The sequence below is a fragment of the Lynx rufus genome, unplaced genomic scaffold, assembly GCF_022079265.1.
Source record: "Lynx rufus isolate CCGP_SWC_20201006 ecotype Redwood Valley unplaced genomic scaffold, mLynRuf1.p SCAF_52, whole genome shotgun sequence".
NCBI lineage: Eukaryota > Metazoa > Chordata > Mammalia > Carnivora > Felidae > Lynx > Lynx rufus.
The window spans coordinates 527124-547417 of NW_025814870.1; the positions used below are offsets into that span (position 1 = coordinate 527124).

Here is a 20294-nt window from a genome sequence, read left to right on the forward strand (position 1 = left end):
AATTATTAAGTTAATAAATGGAAAGCATTTTTCCAAGTCCCAGACACATGGAAATATTGTGCCATTCTGATTGCTGTTGTTAATATCCAGTCCTAGCTTTCCATTTATTAACTTAATAATTCCCCTGGTGATACATGCACCCTACTGCTTATTTCAAGTTTAGGTCAACACAGGCATGTTAAATTAACATGTTCAAAACTGAACCTTCGTCTTCTTCAATCCCACTCCTCCAACATTTGTCATGCCACAGTAGTTCCCAAGCCTGGGGGCACCTTGGAATTACCCTGTAACCTTTACAAAATCCTGATGCCAACTTCCTTGGTCTGGGGGTGAGACCTAGGCAGCAGGAGTTTGAAAAACTCCCCAGGTGATTCTAATGTGCAGCCATGTTTGGAAACCTTGTTGCCATTCAGAACCGTAAATTGCCCTCATATTGTTTCCAATGCTTCATCCCAGCTATTTCTACCTTACTGGAGGTCCTTATTGCTTCTTTTCTTGAATATTTGCGAGCCTCTCCACGGTCTCCTTGCCAGATTTTCCCCAAGGAAGGCTGGGCAAGCCATATTTTGCTGGCCTTTGTTCTATATGAAGATAGAGGAGCAAAAGGAACTTTTGAGACTGAAAAGGTATAGAGGCCAGTCTAGCTAAGCTAGAATATCTTATTTCTTATGTGACTGTCACTGTAACAGGATTCCTCAAGCCCTTCAGCTACCTGTGGCTTTCAGGGACATCTATCAGACCTTAGTTGCCTTTATTTATGCTTATTTTGTTTTTCATCTGTTCCTGGGCTGGCTGGTCTTGCCATCCTGAACTTCATTTGCTCATTCCTCTAGGCACTGAAACCCTCTCAGCCTATAGAGACAGAAAAAAGTCACCCTGTGACTCAACTCCTACTAAAATACATTCCCAATCTTAATGGTGTAATTTTATTTTTCAAGAGTCCATGTCCTCATCTGGAATTCTGTGTCAATTTGTACTGGGCAAATAGATGTTAAGCTTCATGAGTTCAGTGACCTTATCTTTTTAGTAGATGTTGGCATGGCATATCTTTTTCCATCCTTTTATTTTTGGTCTTTTTGTGTACTGACATGTAAAGTGTGTTTCTTGGGGCGCTTGGGTGGCTCACTTGGTTAAGGGTCCAACTTCAGCTCAGGTTATCATCTCACAGTTTGTGGGTTCGAGCCCCATGTCAAGTTCTGTACTGACAGCTCGGAGCCCGGAGCCTGCTTCAGATTCTGCATCACCCTCTCTCTCTGCCCCCCCCCCCGCTCATGCTCTGTCTCTCTCTCCCTCAAAGAATAAATAAACATTAAAATAAAGAACCTCCTTTCCGATTTCACTCTTATCCCTGCAACATCTGCAAGTGTCACACCCATCTTTTCCCATGAAACTCTTGAACCATTTCATTCTTCTGCTTTTCACTCCTCTGCTCCCTCTGCCCACACTGTTCCTTGCCTTTATTTACGTCCTCCCCTGCTACATCAGCTTATCTTCCTTCCTTCCTTCATGATCCTTTCTAAACTTAGATGTGCTTTCTGTGTTCCACTGAGTTTCAACCTTGAAATTTTAGAGTTAAACTTGACAAATTCCTTTCCTCTATCATCCATGGGCCAATAAGCTAACAAATCTTGTGGATTCTTCCTTCTTAATGAATCTCAAATCTGTTTCTTCCATGTCTGCTGTGTACTTAGCCCAGTATTTTATCATTATCTCACATTCAGACTCTTTGAAACAATATTCTTCTGGCTCATCTTGCAGATCATGGTATCTGAGGCCCTGTATAGTTTTACTCTAACTTTTCTTAGCCTTACTATCATTCCACCTCAAGTTCTCTGTTTAAACCAGTTGGCCAACTTGTCTCCCAAACATCTCACTCATATCCATTTGGCATCTAGAGAAGTTCTGTACACACCCACGCACACATATATGCATGCGTGCACATACACACACACACACACACACGCACACACATGCAGACACGCACACTACACTCAGAGCAGTTGGGAAATTGTACACTTGTCAGCCTATGAAGACTTTTTTCTAATCTAAGTGACTCCATTCCTCTGCTCTTGTATTGATTTACTACATTACTTCATTATAGTTTCTGGTATGATACTTGCTGCTTAACCAAATTGTTAGCATTTTGAACACTTGGATTGTCTGCACTCTGACTGTATCCTTTTCTGTGAGAGTAACTCACACATCGTTGTAAATCAAATGATTATTACTGGATCATTCATAAAGCTCTTCCTTCATTCAAATATTAGCCTTTATATTTTGTTTTGAAATGCATATATCAAGGTTGGATGTCTTTTATTTGACATATTCTCTTACTTATGATAAAAATTTGCAGTTTTCTAAATAGAATTTCTAACCTAATCGTGTAATTCAATGCAATTGTATAATTGCAGGGAAACATGTTACTGCAGAGACAGAAGTAAATATTTCTATGGATTTTCCTCCAGGTTGACACCGTCAGAATTGTTCACATTCATTCTGTCATCATCTTGCGACGTTCTGATAAGAGGAAGGATCGAGTGGAAATTTCTCCAGAGCAGCTGTCTGCAGCCTCAACAGAGGCAGAGATATCCTTACTGGTCATTAAGAAGCTTTCGTGCTTTTACAGGTGCTGGGACTTCCAGGCCAGGCTCCTCTGTCTCCTGCCTAAGGAGATTTCACAGGTTTTCTTCCTGGTGACTCTATCCCAGTTCGCATATTTACCTGTGAGAGCAAATTGTTTGCTTCATCAGAATTTCTTTCCATTTTTCCTTTTGAGTGGCTTTTATTGGAAAAATTAGAAATTTCTAACGTTCCTGCTCTTAAATGCCAGACGATCCCAGTGTCAAGTATTGTGACAGTGATCTCTGTGGGGCAGTTCCCTCCTCCTTCCTTTCATTCCCCCATTGCCCCTCTGCAGTCTGCTCTGCCCACCTCCCCTCACCCCAAGTTTTCCATGATTTAATTTCCAGGCCCTTGACTATCTTAGTCTCTATTCATTGGAGTTGAGGCTGCCTCTCAAAAAAAAAAAAATGCATTGCTGAAAACTGAATGCAATATTCCATGCTAAATATAACCAAAAGTAATCAAATGGGAAATTTTCTTCCTATGATCAGGACTTCATATGTCCGCTATAGCAACTTAAATTTGCATCAATGGCTTTTAGTAATTCATTGGGTTTTTTTTTTTTTATTAAGTTTATGTTGTCAATTAAAAAGTAACTTTTAAAACTAGGTGGTTCATATGCATAGTATAAACTTTCAAAGGTACAAAAACGTGTGAAAAGTAAGTATTTCTCTCCAATGTCTATGTCCCAGTACCCTCATGGTCTGTCCCTGGACATAACCAGGGTTATCAGGTTTTCATGTATCCTTACAGGTAAATTCTGAGCATACAGAAACATACATGAATATTTTCTTTTTTTAAAAAAAACTATTTAACACACACACATATATATAATTATATATAATAAATGTTATATATTATATATATTATATACTATCTATAAATGGTAACATAATGATATATGTATATTATATATATATATATATATATATATATATGATAGCTCATGACATTGCATAACAGCATATCTAGACAATCGTTTACATCACTATATAGAGATACCTCATTCCGTTGTGTGCAAATTGTAGCCCCGGGTGACTTTTCTGGCCTCACACACATGTTTAGGCTCTCTGTAACCTGCTGGGCAGCACTGTAACCTTGCACACACTGCATTTCACAGACATGCACATGTACATGTATGATGGAGTCCTAGAGGGTTTCCCCTCCAGCAGTGTGCGAGAGTGCCTGTTTCCCTGAACCTTCACAAACACTGTGGGTTATCAGAGCTTTTTGTTTTTGTGCTGCCAGGGCACAGTACTTGTGTTAAGGAAATTAGCTCTTTGTGATAAGGATACTGATTTTTCTCAGCTTATTCATGATGTATGTATATTTCTCCAATCAAATTGTTTTTGCCTTTTTATATAATCAGATGTATCAATCTCTTACATACGTTTTGCAATCTTTTTTTAAACTCTATTTTGAAATAATTATAGATCCCTGGTAAGTTGCAAAAATAGTATAGAAAGGTCTTTGTACCCTTCACCCAGTTTCCTCCAAATGCTACATCTTAAATCATTGACAATACAACATGGAAACCAGAAAACTGACATTGATACAATGGGTGTCATTCTATGCCATTTTGTCACGTGTGTAAATATATGTGACCACCACAGTAGTCAAAATGCCGACTTGTTCCATCACCATATAGATTTGTCTCATGCTCCCTGTGTATAAGTCATGCTCACCCGTCAAGCTTTGGCTCCAACTCCTGTTCTCCATCTCCCAGAACACAAGTGTATAAAAGTGTTTATAATTGTGCTTATATATTATAAGTTTGAGATACACTCCCAAGATGGGGGGGGGTGGGTGACTGGATACACTGTTGCATGTTACTGCATGCATTGACATTACAATGTAATTACAATGTAATTGACATTACAATGACTCTCTGTTAAGAATTTACTAAACATCTTGTGTGCTCTTCACTGCTGTTGGAGGCGGAATTCCCTCAATGTGCAGTTGAAAAAAATGGGTTTAGAGAAGTTAAGTAACCTCTTTTTGCATCTAAAAATAAAAATATATATATTTAAAAAGTATTCTTTCTCAGATTTTTGTTGTATAGAAAGGATTATTTTGTTTTAACATAGTGATTTGCAGGAAAACAAATCAGCATTTTGTAAGATAGCAAAGCAGCAGCAGAAAGGGACAGTGTCTTATTTCTAAGTTGAGTTCTTGTATCAAATTAGAGCACCAGATAGAGTTATGGGAAATTTTTGTTTCTAGGACAAAGGAGGAAAATATTCTCTTGCAGTATATTTCTTGACACATGAGGAGACCAAAGTAGGGGTCTTTGTTCATTTGGTCTCTGAAACCACCCTAATTGCTATTGTTGATACTGGCAGGCTGCCAGAGACAAATCAAATGAGTTTTTAAAACCTTGTATTTCTTTTTCAAAAATGTGAGTATGATGGAGCTAGAGAGAGGATTGAAGATTTACTCACCTTGATAATATGAGTTCCAAGGATTTAGATAAGCTACTTTTCAGATAGCGCAGTGATAAGTATTTGAGTGATCAAACATTAGTAAGTTGGATTAAGAGGATGTAACTATTTACAGTAATGGAAGCCAAATAGAGTCTAGTTTTATTTTTTATTTATATTTTTAAAGTTTATTTATTTTTGGGAGAGATAGTGCATGCACGCAAATTTGGGAAGGGCACAGGGAGGGAGAGAGAGTTTCCCAAGCAGGTTCCACGCTGTCAGCAAGGTCATGACCTGAGCCAAAATCAAGAGTCGGAACTTAACCAACTGAGCCACCCAGGTGCTCCTTATTTATTTACTTTATTTATTTATTAAAAATTTTTTAATGTTTATTCATTTTTTGGGAGACAGAGACAGAGCACAAGCAGGGGAGGGGCAGAGACAGAGGGAGACACAGAATCTGAAGCAGGTTCCAGGTTCTGAGCTGTCAGCACAGAGCCCAATGCAGGGCTTGAACTCAGACTGCAAGATCATGACCTGAGCTGAAGTCGGATGCTCAACTGACTGAGCCACCCAGGCGCCCCTTTATGTACTTATTTTTTTTAACAATTTTTAAAATGTTTATTTTTTTGAGAGAGAGCAAGAGACAGAGCTCGAGACGGGAATGGCAGAGAGAGAGGGAGACACAGAATCTGAAGCAGGCTCTAGGCTCTGAGCTGTCAGCACAGAGCCCAATGCCGGGCTCGAACTCACAGACTGTGAGATCATGACCTGAGCCAAAGTCGGATGCTCAACCGACTGAGCCACCCAGGTGCCCCTTATGTACTTCTTTTTAAAGTAATCTGTACACTTGACTTGGGGCTTGAACTCACAACCCTGAGATCAAGAGTTGTGTGCTCTAGGGACTGAGCCAGCCAGGTGCCCCAAATTGATTCTATTTTTAAAGTTTATTTATTTATTTTTGAGAGAGGGAGAGTGAGGGTGCAGGGGAGGGGCAAAGACAGGGAGAGAGAGAATCCCAAGCAGGCTCCATCCACGCTGTCAGTCCAGAGCCCAATGCAGGGCTTGAACTCACAAACTGTGAGACCATGATCTGAACCAAAATCAAGAGTTGGACGCTTAACTGACTGAACTACCTAGGTGCCCCAATTCTATTTTTTTTTAAGTTTATTTATTTATTTTGAGTGAGAGCGCAGGAGGGGCCAAGAGAGAGGGATAGAGAGAATCCCAAGTAGGCTCCCCGCTGTCAGTGTAGAGCCCAACGCAGGGCTCAAACTCCCAAACCGTGAGGTGATGACCTGAGCCAAAATCAAGAGTCAGACAGTCAACCAATGGAGCCAGCCAGGTGCCCCCTGATTCTATTTAAAAAAAAAAAAAAACAAAAAAACTTTTGGCTTTAAACGGGAGGTCTGGGAAATTCTGGGCATTGACCTTATTTCATTCTTTTATTGATATTAAATTGGACTAGGTTTATTTTAAACCTCAGAATGCTTTCTGAGCCCATAAGCATCACAAATTTTGTTCCCACAAGTTGAAAATACCTTGACAGACACACAGGTTGGCTGAACTAACAGGTCGCCCCATGAGAGTTGTGGGCTGGTATCATTCCCATCCTCATATAACTGTTTGGCCTTCACATGTTGGTAAGTATTATGGGCTTGCAATGTTTATTATCTTTAGCAATCAGTATCATCTTTCCTTCTCCATTACATGAACTACAGTTATTTTAAACCATACTTTATCCTTAAACAGCTGCCCTTGTCCATGACCCTGGGATCATAACGTGAGCCCAAATCAAGAGTCAGATGCTCAACTGACTGAGCCACCCAGGCACCCTGTCATATTGTTTTTAGTAGAGCTAAAATTTCAGTACTCCATTTTGACTGTATTCATGAAACCACAACTAACTAAAACCTGACAATTGGCTGACACCTCAAAAAATTTAAATTGTAACTGAAAATTGCTGATTGCTGAATACCACTGTTCAGTACCCTCCCATTTGGAATACTCAAAGGTGTCAGGTGTGAAAGCTACAAAATTGAGGTTTAACACATATTCCATCCTAGCTGTTGGGGCTCTCAACCTACCTCCTCATCCCTCTAATCAGTGTAATGTAACAAAATTCTTATCTCTTTTTTTTACTGCTTTTCCTGAGTCATGGTGATTTTTGGTGTCTACCTGACTCTTTTTTTTAAGGTTTTATTTATTTATTTTGAGGTGGGGGGAAGGAGAGGCAGAGAGAGAGAGAGAGAGAGAGAGAATATGAATCCCAAGCAGGCTCCACGCTGTCAGATCAGAGCCTGACATGGGGCTCGAGCCCACAAACCATGAGATCATGACCTGAGCCAAAATCAAGAGCTGGACAGTGAACCGACTAAGCAACCCAGGTGCCCCAAAGGTTGTTTTCATAGCTATAAATGTAGTCCTGTAAAACCGTAATATCACTGAATAAATTCAGTGTTTGATTTTATCTAACTTCTACTCAAAAATAATTGCTATTTTCCTGCCACCCATTAACACTAAAATCAGATTTGCTTCTAATTTCTCCCATGGTAGTACCATCAGCCAGAAAGGAAGAAGTACCAACCATTAATGAAGGAAAGGTTAGAGAGTATATATTCCTGAACAATATTGTCACTATGGTAATAAGTTAGAATGGAAAATTTTCTGGTAAAAAAAGAAACTCTAAGAGCTTAGGAAAAAAACTATCAGTCTCTGAACTGGAACACCCATTCAGAGACTGATTGAGTTTTCCCCTCAGGGGCAACAGATCCAAGCTGTTAAACAAGAACCTAGGGAGGCATTTGCAATGTAGCAGTAAGAGCAGTAGGGCAAGTGACGTCTTTACAAAAGGCAGTTAGGAAAACAAGGGTATTGCAGAATGTAACTGAACAGAAGAATCAGCTAAATAGTGAAAATGACTAAGGAACCAAATGAAAAAAATTTAACACAAAGTAAATTTGGAGACTAGAGCATTGAGATCTCATCTTGAAAATAATATCTAACTGGGTAAGAAAAAGGAATAAATAACAAAATGGAATAAAGTCTATGCTCAATGATGCTTTTAAGAGTGTTAATTTGTTTCTAAACTGCAGATGGGAAGGTCAGAGAGTTATCACACCAGGAGAGTTGGGAACAGCAGCTTTGGATTCTGTTAGGGGGCAGGTCTGTTAGACTCTCATTTCAGTCACTAGTTGAGAGACTAGTTAAGAGATCTTCCCTGTGCCACAGTTTCGTCACTACAGAAAAGGTGAACATGTTATCAGAGTAGTATATGAAATCATGTATAAGTCATTCTGTCCCATGCTCAGCACAATAACAAAGATACCAAAGCATTTATCCATAGAACTCAACATGGAGAGAGCATGAGTAAATATTTAAAGTTGAATGGCAGACAGCATTGGAAGGATTAACAAGAACACTGAGGTCACAAAACTATAGGTAAAATTAAAGAAAAAAATCATCTCCCAACTAAACTGGTGTTCACAATGACTAGATTGTTGTGTAATTCCAGAGCCTAAGGAATTGTGTAGATACAAAGATGTATAGGTCATCTCCAAATGGTTGTTCAAGAATTAAGTCAAGCAGGTGTCCTGTGTTAGCAAGTCCTGGAAAAAAAATGAGTGATGATTTAAAGTATGTATAGTAAGTATGTTTGGTGGGAAAAATATTCCAAGCTACATTCAAGAATGACAAGTGAGAAGGAGTGAAATGAAAATATTTTTTCATTAAGAGGTAGAGAGAGGGAGGTGACAATGGTGTGTGTGTGTGTGTGTGTGTGTGTGTATGAAGAATTTTAATGTGTTTTATGATAAGGTAGTATAATTAAAGTTCCAGTAGGTTAGAATGGTTATTACATAAATGATTATTCAGCAAATTTATAGGATACCTGAATGGAACAATATAGTGACAGTTTCTGCTGGTTTGGGCCTTATGATTTTGTGGGGAAAAAACAGTTAAAGTACTAAAGGGGAAACAAAGAGTAACAACAATAAAGAAGAAATATAGAACATTTGTACCAGCAAAGTTTTAAAAATGTTTATTTATTTTGAGAGAGAGAGAGAGCAGGAAAGGGGCAGAGAGAGAGTCCTAAGAAGGCTCTGAGCTATCAGCGCACAGCCTGACGTGGGGCTCAATCTCACAAACCATGAGATTATGAACTGAGCCAAAGTTGGACAATTAACCGACTGAGCCACCCAGGTGCCCCAATACCTAATGTTTTGTATCCTTCATAAGAATTATGCCTGTAAGAATTTCCTCCAGAATAGTTCTACACTTCCATTCTTTATTGTCAAGTCTAATACATTTACTTCCCTAGAAGATGTCCATCAAAAGGATTATTCCAGGAGACTTTGCCTTTTTCCGGGGCTTTTCTTTCTCTCTGAGTCCCCTGGAAGAGATTATCAACTTTTGGGGGGCTAATTGAAGAGTCATTAATCTAATTTCTCTTATTTAATTGCAAACTTCCTAGAGTACTCTTCACTCACCTAGTAAAGTGTTCTGAATCTTGAGAGGACTGTGTGCTACCATTATCTTTAAATCTTCATATTTGTGAGATACAGCTTATTGACAGCAGATTTTTATCTTTATTCGCAGATGTTCGCACACAAGCTATGTACCAGATGATGGATCAAGGCTTTGTAGGACTTATTTTTTCCTGCTTCATAGAAGATAAAAACACAAAGGTATTGTGTGTGTGTGTGTGTGTGTGTGTGTGTGTGCAAGTGTGTGTGTAAACACACACACACACACAGAATAGAGAAAAATCTTTTTGCAATTTCAATAGGGTGGCCAGGGAAGGTTTCAATGAGAAGGGTCATTGAGTCAGGACCTGAAGAAAGTGAGGGAGCAAGTCTTGTGGATTTCTTGGGGGAAGAGCGTTCCAGGCAGAGGAAATAGCCAGTGCAAAGACCCTGAGGTGAGTGCAGCATGTTCAGGGGACATCAAGGAAGTCAGTGTGGCTGCAGCAGAGTGAGGAAGACCGTGACCATATGTTCCAGTTTGCCTCTGTCAGTCCCAGTTTTACCCCACGATCCCAGTCTCCTATTTAGTTCACACCTTTCCTTCTTGGAAGTGTCCTGGTTTGGATAGTGACTCATTTGGTCGTTCTGCAATGAAGTCTGAAAGATAACGGGGCCAGATCTTAAGAGGCCTTTGATTTCACTCTGATTTGGGAAGCCACTAGGGGGTGACTTTATGTTGTAATGGGATCTCTCTGGCTACTGTGTTGATAGTCGACTGGACGGTGGGTGCGGGCGGTGCACGGGGAGGGAGGGAGTGTGGAATCCATGACGTCCATGAGACCAGGTAGGAAGATGCTGTAGTAGTCTAGGCAAGAGGTGATGGAGGTTTGCCCATGGGGGTAGGAGTGGAGGTAATGAAAAAGAGCCAGATTCTGCAGACATTTCCATGGCTAATAATAGTGACAAATGTTGCCATTTATCACCTATTGTATGGTGCCTGCTTATTAGGTGTTTTACATAAACATGCTCTAACCTTGACAATAGGTCTGTGAGGACTATTATTATGTGTATGGATGAGCCAAGCTCAGAGAAGCTCAGTCAGTGGCTAGTCTTGCTAGTCTGTCTAGAGTGTTTCTTTTTGAATTTTAGATTTGTAGGCTTGACCATGTGTCAGTTCAAACAAAAAGAAAATTACTATTTAATATTGTAGGAATGAATTTTGCCAAGACTCTCAAATGTGTTGTGTCCTTTAGTATATAATTACATTGTCAGAATCTGTATTAATAATGAATATTCTTCATAAAATCACTCTTTTCCAGAAACATTAAAGTAACTTGAACTTTATACTTCATATGAAATGACTTTGGCTTTGTCATCATAAATTTATTTGTTGTCATTATAAATAGTTGAATAAGTTTGTCAGCTTCCAACAAAGCAGTTTGCGTGCTCTAGTTTTCCGTTTCTTGGTTCTCATGTTTATAAGTAGTTCTCTGCTGTCACATGAATGCATGTTCATGTTCATGTTGACTGAGTACACGATCCTGTATAGAAATTGATCGATGGCATATTCCATCTTCGGAAAGCCGTTTAACGCTCCTCTTCTGAGGGTCTGTAGATACCGCTCATGTAAGGATAGGAGTTTTAGGTTTGAATCTACTAAATTGCTATACCTGTTTCAATATTAATCCTTTTCTGTGTGATCTTTCTGTTTCTTTCTCTTCCTTTTTCTTTTGTTTTTAGACTGGCCGGGTACTCTACACTTGCTTTCAATCCATACAGGCCCAAAAGAGCTCAGAGTAAGTATGACAAACATGTATGTATGTATTGGTGGGTTAATTTTCATTCCAGGGAATTGATTGTTTAGTTTAATTTTATTTCTCTCACTAATAAGACACTAATAATTCTATAAATCTACTTATACCCATTAACATCTCTGTGAGGTGTTAGAATCTCTTTAGCATCTTGGATTTTAGGGCTCTAGAATGCTAGGATCATATAAAAAGTCTGTTCATTGCAATTACATCATGAGAGCCCTGTCCCACTTTTCCTTTCCTGAAGTTATTTGAAAATGAGTTACTACTTTTCCTTCCTCTTGTAAATTGTAAAACAAAGACTGAGTATGCAAACTATTATAGATTTCTTGTCTTTGCTGTGCCATAAACTTGCTTTCAGAATTACAGTATTTTATTTAAATGCTTGCATAGGTTAGTTCCTCATTTCAATTCAATTCAGCCTGAATTAGCAAATCTTAATACAATATGTACTATATGCCAAGGACCATGGTACAGACTGAGGATGCAGAGATGGAAGCCAAGTTCATCATCTAATTGGGAGACAGAAGTAGACAGTCTTACATTTTTTTCTTATATTTGTCAATGTGTCGTTATAGCATTGTTTGAAAGAGCAAAGAATTGGAAAAAGTAGATGTAAGTACGGAACCAAGGAAATAAATTATGATGCATCTAAATAATGGAATAATAAGCCATTAACAAATATGAGGAAGGTCAGGAGTAATACAGAAATATCTGCAATATACATTGTTAAATAAAAAAGATAAGGTACAAGAATAGCATGGAGAGCCTGCCACTATTTGTGTAAGGGTATGGGAGAGGAGTATATATACACTAGCGCAATTGCTTGTAAATATATCAGATATCTGGAAGGAAACATGTCAGTCACCTCAGCAAAGAGGAAGTGGGAATGAAGGAGACTTCATTGGACCCTTCACTTAGCATACAGAAGCGTTACTTAGTCAAGAAAATTTAATTACAATTTTTTTATCAAAGTAATAGATGCATATGCATAAAAATATCAAATGGTACGGAAGAACATAATAGTCTCCCTCCTCAGAAGGAGCCACTGTCTCCTAATTTTGTTTTTAGTCTTGATGTTTGCTTTGATATATCTAAATAATATGCTTTTCATACTCCTTCTTGGTTTATTACTATTAGATATTATCTGTTCTTATTAAGTTATCTTGCAGTCACAAGTGAGGATTTAGCCCCATTTCCATTTTCCCCAATGTAGTCATATTACTACTTTTTGTTCTGTTGGTTACTTTTCTAATCATGAAGTTTGTCCCTTTATTTATTCTGTCAACAATAGACAATATCTTTTGGCTCCCTATTGTTACTTGTAGTTTTACCATAAACCTTTGTATTTTCACAGTTGCAAACATCTATGTTCTGTGTTGTAACCATAATTGCATTTTCTGTGCTTTCTCTACTGTTGACTCTAAGAGTATAAAATAAAGTGTCTATATTATTATGATTATGTAAATATTCTTCCATGTACAACCAAGCAATGCAAAGCAGTATGATTCCATTTCCTTTCTTGTATAGTTTTTTGCTTTTTCATGGATTTTTGAACGGCTTCCCTCCTAATTTTTCTGCCTTTAACACCTCACTGAGTTCCAATTTGTTAGGACTAATATAAAAATCTTTGGAATCCCTGCTTTTGCTAGGATTATTCCCTGAAGCCCTCCATCTTCCTACCTTAGCCAAGGCTTATCCTGGGACTTTTGTTCATTATTCTCCTTGGTGAGATCCATTGTTGTCTGGATTTCATGTCATCTTTCTTGGTTCACTCTTTCTAAGAAAGGTATGCATTTGAGTCTTTTACCAGTGTAATGCTTGTTGTTTTACAGGGGACTTTTTTTTTTCTCTGACAGCTTTTAGGAGCTTCTGTATTCTTGATGTTGTGGAATTTTCTGTGATATATCCAGAGTGTGGATATTCTGTGATTCAAACTGTTGGACACTGTCAGTCAGACAGTACTTGTCCTGCCAGTAGGGGAAGTTCTCTGCTATTGTTTTCTTTTGCATCCCCAGATATAACCATGTATACCCAGTTCCTGGGAGGAGAAAATATTATTTACAATTCAGTGCCATCCCATAATTTAAAATTTCTTCAAGTGTAAATCAGTCTTTGGGGGATAATTTCTCATTCTTTCAGTTACTTCTCTTTCTCTCCATTTTGACTCTAGATGGCATTTGAAGTATTGGGAAAGAGAAATGCACTTATGCTATAGGGAAAGGAGACTTCCTGGTCTCATACTGGTTTTGGGAATCAGGGCATGAGTCCTTCTATTCATGATTAATGTTCACCTTCATTTATGCAATGTATTCCTCCTCTCTCATGGACTTGAAGCCCCAACATAAGGAGATACCTTAACAGCTTCCTCTCCTATGACTTCCTCTCTCTATTCTTTGATAATTCCTTCCCCTATTAGTCAGATATTAAAGCTCCTAGATTGTCAAAAGAACTCTTTTAACTCCTATTTTCTGTCTCTTTTTTTGTTGTTCTGATTTCTCAGGTATATTTGTGATTTTATCTTCCAACCCTTGCATTTTAGCAATTTAATATTTTTAACTTCTGAGCGATTTTTCTTTAGTGGTTATTCCTATTTCACAGTATCCTATTCTTGCTTTATTGATATATTGAAATGTTAAATTTTCTTCTGTTTTTTTTTGTTTTTTCAGTTTCTGTTTATTTTTTATTATATTTGATATATTCTATAAACATTTTATGATTTATATTTTTATATCTTGCTTTTCATCCTCTTTTAATAACAAGGCAACATAACATGAGTGATAGCTCATTATTTGTGGCCTTAGCTTGTCAACAGGAAGCTTCATTTTAGGGTGAGTGGGTTCAGAGCCAGCCATTTTTCTGGTGGATCACTTTTAGGTATCTTGCTCTGGGATATCAATTTTAACAATTACCACAATCCCAGACAGTTTCTTCTATTAGGAGAATTCTTGCTGCTGCTGCTGCTGCTGCTGATGATGATGATTTTGGCTTAAGAATGGAAGCCTACTTACTAGGTATTTTGTGTATACTGAGTCCCAATTGTGGAAGAGCACAAAAGGGGAGTAACTAGAGTCCCAAATTTCTGGCAGGAAGACCAAAAGGGTAGCTTCCAGGAAATTACACAAAGGTAGGAGTATGTTAAAGCCAACTTCATAAAGTTGTTTATAAATTTCTGGGCCCACTCGTGAGCCGTGTGTGCATGGACCTGATCTTAATTAGCATAAATGAAAACTGGATTAACTGGTAGACCACCACATTGGTCCCATGCTAACCACTGGGTGGCAAACATGCAGGAAAGACCTGAAGAGCACTAGAAAGGCTCTGAAAATTGAACTGACATTGGAACCACAGCCCACTGTGGAAATTTCAACCCGAACTTAACTAGGCAGGTGCCCTGCTAAAACAAAGACAACATTCTCTGTAGACTATAAACAAGACCCAGTGTATCATTTAAAAAATATTCAAAATACGCAGGATGCAATTCAGAATTATTTGGCATGTGAAGAACCACAAAAGCCTCAACTTGCATGGAAAATGATAATCAACAGATGTCAACACTGAGATGACAGTGATGTAGGATTGATCTGGTAAACACTTTACAGCAACTAGTATAAAAATGTTTTTGAAAATCAACTTCTGCAACAAATGTTTAAGTAGAAAGTCTCAGCAAACAAATGCAAGACCTAAAGAAGCAAGCGGTCACTGAAATATAAGACTCACTGGATGCACTTGATAGCACAATGGAGATGATAGAGGAAAGAGTAAACATTGATGATAGATCAGTAGAAACTATCCAATCTGAATAAGAGAAGAAAAAGATATTGACTAAAGTGAATAGAGAGAATGATATCAACAAAAATGGCAGAGTAGGAAACTTCAAATGTTCTCCACGAAAGCAGCAAATAATCTGGCAAAAGCTGTCAGAATCAACTTTATTGGAACTGTAGAAACTAATCAAAGCTTTATAGGAACCAGGCAAATGCTTGAGGAAAAACATCACAGTCTCACATTTAAGGAAATCTCTGTTGAGTCACTCGATGTCCACTAAGCTAACAGGACAGAAGTCTCAGTGGCTACACATAACAAAGATCGTGTAAAATTACTTCAAGAAAGTTATTAAACACACAAAATAAGATAAAATAAGCATCAACAATAAACCCTGGGGAGGGTGTAGAATCTGATTTCCACAGTTACCACATTATAATATTCAAAACGTCCAGTTTTAAAAACAAAAAAGGCATTCAAAGAAACAAATTTTGGGCCATAAACAGGAAAAAAGGAATTAACAAAAACATTCCTGAAGGAAACCCAGACATTAGATTTACTAGACAAAAAGATTTTTAATCAACTGTTTAAAATATCATCAAAAAGCTAAAAGGAAACCATGTACAAAGAACTAAAGGAAACCATGAGAATGTCAGAGGATATCAAACAGAATATTGATGATGAGATAAATTATAAAGAGGAACCAAATAGGAATTCTGGAATGAGAAGTACAATAACTGAAATGAAAAATTCAATAGGTTCAATAGCATATTTGAGAAGACAAAAAGAATCAATTGAGATTACTGTCTGAGGAGCAGAAAGTAAAAAGAATGAAGAAAATTGAACAGAGCCTAAGAGACCCACGGGACACCTTAAAACATTATCAATATACTCAAATAGGAGTCTCAGAACAAGATGAGAGAAAGGAGCAGAAAATATATATGAAGGAATAATGGTCAAAAACTTCCCAAATTTAATAAAAAGCATGAATCTACACACTTAAGAGTCTCAAAGGATTCCAAACAGGAAAAACTCAAGGAGATTGACATTGAGACATATTATAATCAAAGTGTTGGAAGCCAAAGGCAAAGAGAGAATCTGGAAAGCAAGAGAAGTGACTCTTACATACAAGGGATTCTTTTTTTTAAAAAAATGTTAATGTTTATTTTTTGAGACAGAGAGAGAGAGACAGCGCATGAGCAAGGGAGGGGCAAAGAGAGAGAGGGAGACACAGAATCCGAAGCAGGCTCCAGGTTCCGAGCCGTCAGCACAGAGCCCGACGTGGGGCTCAAACCCATAAACCCTGAGATCATGACCTGAGCTGAAGTTGGATACATAACTGACTGAGCCACCCAGGTGCCCCATACAAGGGATTCTTAATAAGATTGAGAGGCAATTTATCATCAGAAACCAGGGAGGCCAGAAGGTAGTGGGATGACATAGTCTAATATGCTGATAGAAAAAAAAAAGAACAACAACACTACCAAGTAAGAATTCTGTATCTGGCAAAATTATCCTCTTAAAGTGAAAGAGAAATTGACATTCTCAGGTAAACAAAGACAGAGTATTTTTACTAGTAGGTCTGCCTTATAGGAATTGCTCAAGTGAGGCCTTCAGGCTAAAATAAAAGAACACTTAAAGATTAACTAACTTGGATTTAAATTAAACAGTAAAATAAAGTAAAATGAAAGGACACTTGACAGTAACTTGAATCCACACAAAGAAATAAAGAATAGAAGAAAGATAACTACATAGTTTGATATAAACATCAGTATTAATGTATTAATTTTCACTTCGAAACTTCTGTTTTTATCCCTATAGGATTTAAAAGGCAATTACATAAAGCAACATTTACTAATCGATTGATAGACAATATGTATAAAGAATTTTTAATAATTTTTAATAATAACATAAAAGGATGGGAATGGAGCTAGATAAGAGCAATGTGTATATGATTGAAACTAAGTTGGTATTGATTTCAACTAGGTTGTCAGAAAATAGGTTAATTGTAATTTCCAGGGCAACCATTGAGGAAATGTCTTTCTAATACAAAAGAAGGCAGTAATGGAGGTATTGAGGAACAAAAAAATACATGACATATAGAAAACAAATAGCAAAATGGCAGAACTCTTAATAATTATGTTAAGTATAAATATAAATAAACTCTCCAATTGAAAGACAACAGTTGTCAGAATGGATAAAAGAAAAATAACTATCTACAGATGACTCACTTTAGATCCAAAGGCAAAAGTAGTTTGAAAGTAAAAGAATGGGAAACGATATATGCAAATAGTAGTAATCAAAGAGAGCTGGAGTACCTTTGCTAATATCAGACAAAGTAGACTTTAAGATAAAAATTGTTACGAGACAAAGGAGGACATTACATAACAATAAAAGTGTCAGTCCAACAAGAAGATAAAACAATTATAAATGTATATACACCTGACAAAAGGGTCCCAAAATATATCATGTAAACATTGACAGAACTAAAGGGAGAAGTAGATGGCTCAGCAATAGAACAGCCGGAAAAAAAAATAATGAAACAGAACACCTGGCAGACCTATGTGGAATACTCCACCAAATAGTAGCTGAAAACACATTCTTTTCAAGTACACATGGGATGCTCTCCACAGTTAAACTGCATGTTAGTCCACAAAGCAAGTCTCAATACATTGTAAAAGATTGAAGTCATACAAAACATCTTCTACAAAAATAGAATGAAATCTGAAATCAGCTACATAAGGAAATTTCACATATATTTGGAAATTAAATGTTCTTAAGCAACCAATGGGATAAAGAAAACATTACAAAGAAATTAGAAAATACTTTGAAAAGAAAATCACAGCATACCAAAATGTATGAGATGCACAAAAAGCAGTACTGAGAAGGAAATTTATAGCTGTATAATAAAAAAGAAATCAGCCACGAATTCCTGGCTGGCTCAGTCAGTAGAGCATGTGAGTCTTGATCTTGGGGTTGTGAGTTTGAGCTCCATTTTAGGTGTAGAGATTACTTAAAAAATAAAATTAAATTAAAATTAAAACAATAATAAATACCTCAAGTCATTAACCTCACTTTACACTTTAAGGAAAAAGCGTAACCTAAATACAAAGCAATTAGAAGGAAGGAAATCATAAATGTTAAAGTTGAAGACAAGATAAGGAATAGAAAAACAGTAGATAAAATAAAATAAACCAAAAGTTCTTTGAAAAGATCAACAAAATTGACGTATCTTTAGCTAGATTGAAAAAGAAAAATGAGAGAAAACACAAATAACTAAAATCTGAAATAAAAGCAGGCTACTACTACTGACCTTCCGGAAATAAAAAGGATTATAAGGTAAAACTGAACAATTGCATGCCAACAAATTAGATAGCCTAAATAAAATGGACACATTCCTAGAAATACACAAATTGCCAAAACTGGCTCAAAAAGAAAGAAAACTAGAGCAGACTTATAAAAGATAGATTGAATCAGTAGTCAAAAACCTCCTGACAAAACTCCCAAGACCAGATGACTACGCTGGTTAATTCTGCCACACACTGAAAAAGCATGAACACTAATCCTTCTCAAAGTCTTCCAAAAAATAGGAGAGAGTACTTCTCACTCATTCTTTGAGTCCAGCATTACCCTGATACCAAAGCCAGACAAAGATATCACAATAAAAAAGGAAGAAAAAAATTACAAAGCAACATTCCTTCTGAATACAGATACAAAAATTTTCAGGGAAGTATCAGCAAACTGAATCTAACAGCAGATTAGAAGGATTATATACCATGACCAAGTGGGATTTATCCCAGACATACAAGCAAGTTTTTTTTAATGTTTATTTTTGAGAGAGAAGAGAAAGGATGTGCACAAGCAGGGGAGGGGCAGAGGGAGGGAGACAGAGGATCTGAAGTGGGCTCTGCACTGTCAGTAGAGAGCCCAATGTGGGGCTCGAACCCACGAACCGTGAGGTCATGACCTGAGCCAATGTTAGTTGCTTAACTGACTGAGCCACCCAGGTATCCTACAAGCAAATTTTAACATAAAGTCAATTAATGTATATGAAGGAAAAAACCCCACATGATTATCTCAGTTGGTGCAGAAAAGGTATTTGACAGATTCCAACACAGTTTCATAATAAAAACACTCAAAAAACTAGGAATTTAGAGGATACTCCTCAATATTTATGGACATTTAAGAAGACTCACAGCTAGGGGTGATTGGGTGGCTCATTCGGTTGAATGTCTGATTCTTGATTTCAGCTCAGGTCATGATCTCATGGTGGTGAGCTCAACCCTGCCTTGGGCTCCATACTGTGCATGGAACCTGCTTAAGATTCTCTCTCTCTCTCTCTCTCTCTCTCTCTCTCAGAAAACAAAAAGCCTACAGCTAACATTTTACTCAGTAGTGAAAGAGCGAAAACTTTCTAAGATCAGGAACAAGAAAAGTTGCCCACTTTCACCACTGCTATTCACCACTGTACTGGTAGTGCTAGCCAAGACAATTAAACAAAAGAAATAAAAGGCATCCAAGTTGAAATAAGAAGTAAAACTAGATGACTTGATCAATATATATATATATATATATATATATATATATATATATATATATATAAAATCAATCCCATACAAGTCCCCCAAAGCTATTAGAGATAATAAAAAAATTCAGGAAAGCTGTAGTGTTCAAAATCAATATACAAAAATCAGTTGTATTTCTGTACACCAGCAAGCAACAATCCAAATAGGAAATTAAGGAAAAAATTCCGTTTACAGTAGCATCCAAAATAATAAAATACTCAGGACAAAATTTAACCGAGGAAGAGGGAGACTTGTAAAGTTAAAAATAGAATACACTGCTGAAAGAAATTAAAGAACACCTGAATAAATCAAAAAGCATCCCAATGTTCATAGACTGGAAGATTCAATATCATTCAGGTGACAATACTTCCCAAAGAGACCAACATATTCAATACAATACCTATTAAAATTCTAATGGCCCTTTTTACATAAATTGGAAGAGATGATCCTAAAATTTATATAATAGTGAAAAAGAACAGAGTTGGAGGAATCACACTTCAGATTTCAAAACTTGCTACAAAGCTTCAGTAACCAAAACACTGTAGATCTGGCATAAGTATAGACCTATAAATCAGTGGAATAGAGTGGAGTCCAGAAGTAAGCCTGTATACCTATGGCCAATTGATTTTCAATAAGGGTGCCAATGTC

General features: G+C 37.2%; 1 protein-coding gene across 3 annotated transcripts in view; it reads left to right on the plus strand.

Moving 5' to 3' along the window:
• BRCC3 (BRCA1/BRCA2-containing complex subunit 3) overlaps positions 1–20294 on the plus strand; it is a 61797-nt gene that overhangs the window by 2878 nt on the left and 38625 nt on the right. For all 3 annotated transcript variants that reach the window (XM_047100717.1, XM_047100719.1, XM_047100718.1), the window contains 4 exons: positions 2466–2585; positions 6598–6685; positions 9639–9727; positions 11246–11301. In XM_047100717.1, coding sequence (XP_046956673.1) covers positions 2466–2585; positions 6598–6685; positions 9639–9727; positions 11246–11301 — 353 coding nt within the window. The remainder of the gene's footprint in view (positions 1–2465; positions 2586–6597; positions 6686–9638; positions 9728–11245; positions 11302–20294) is intronic.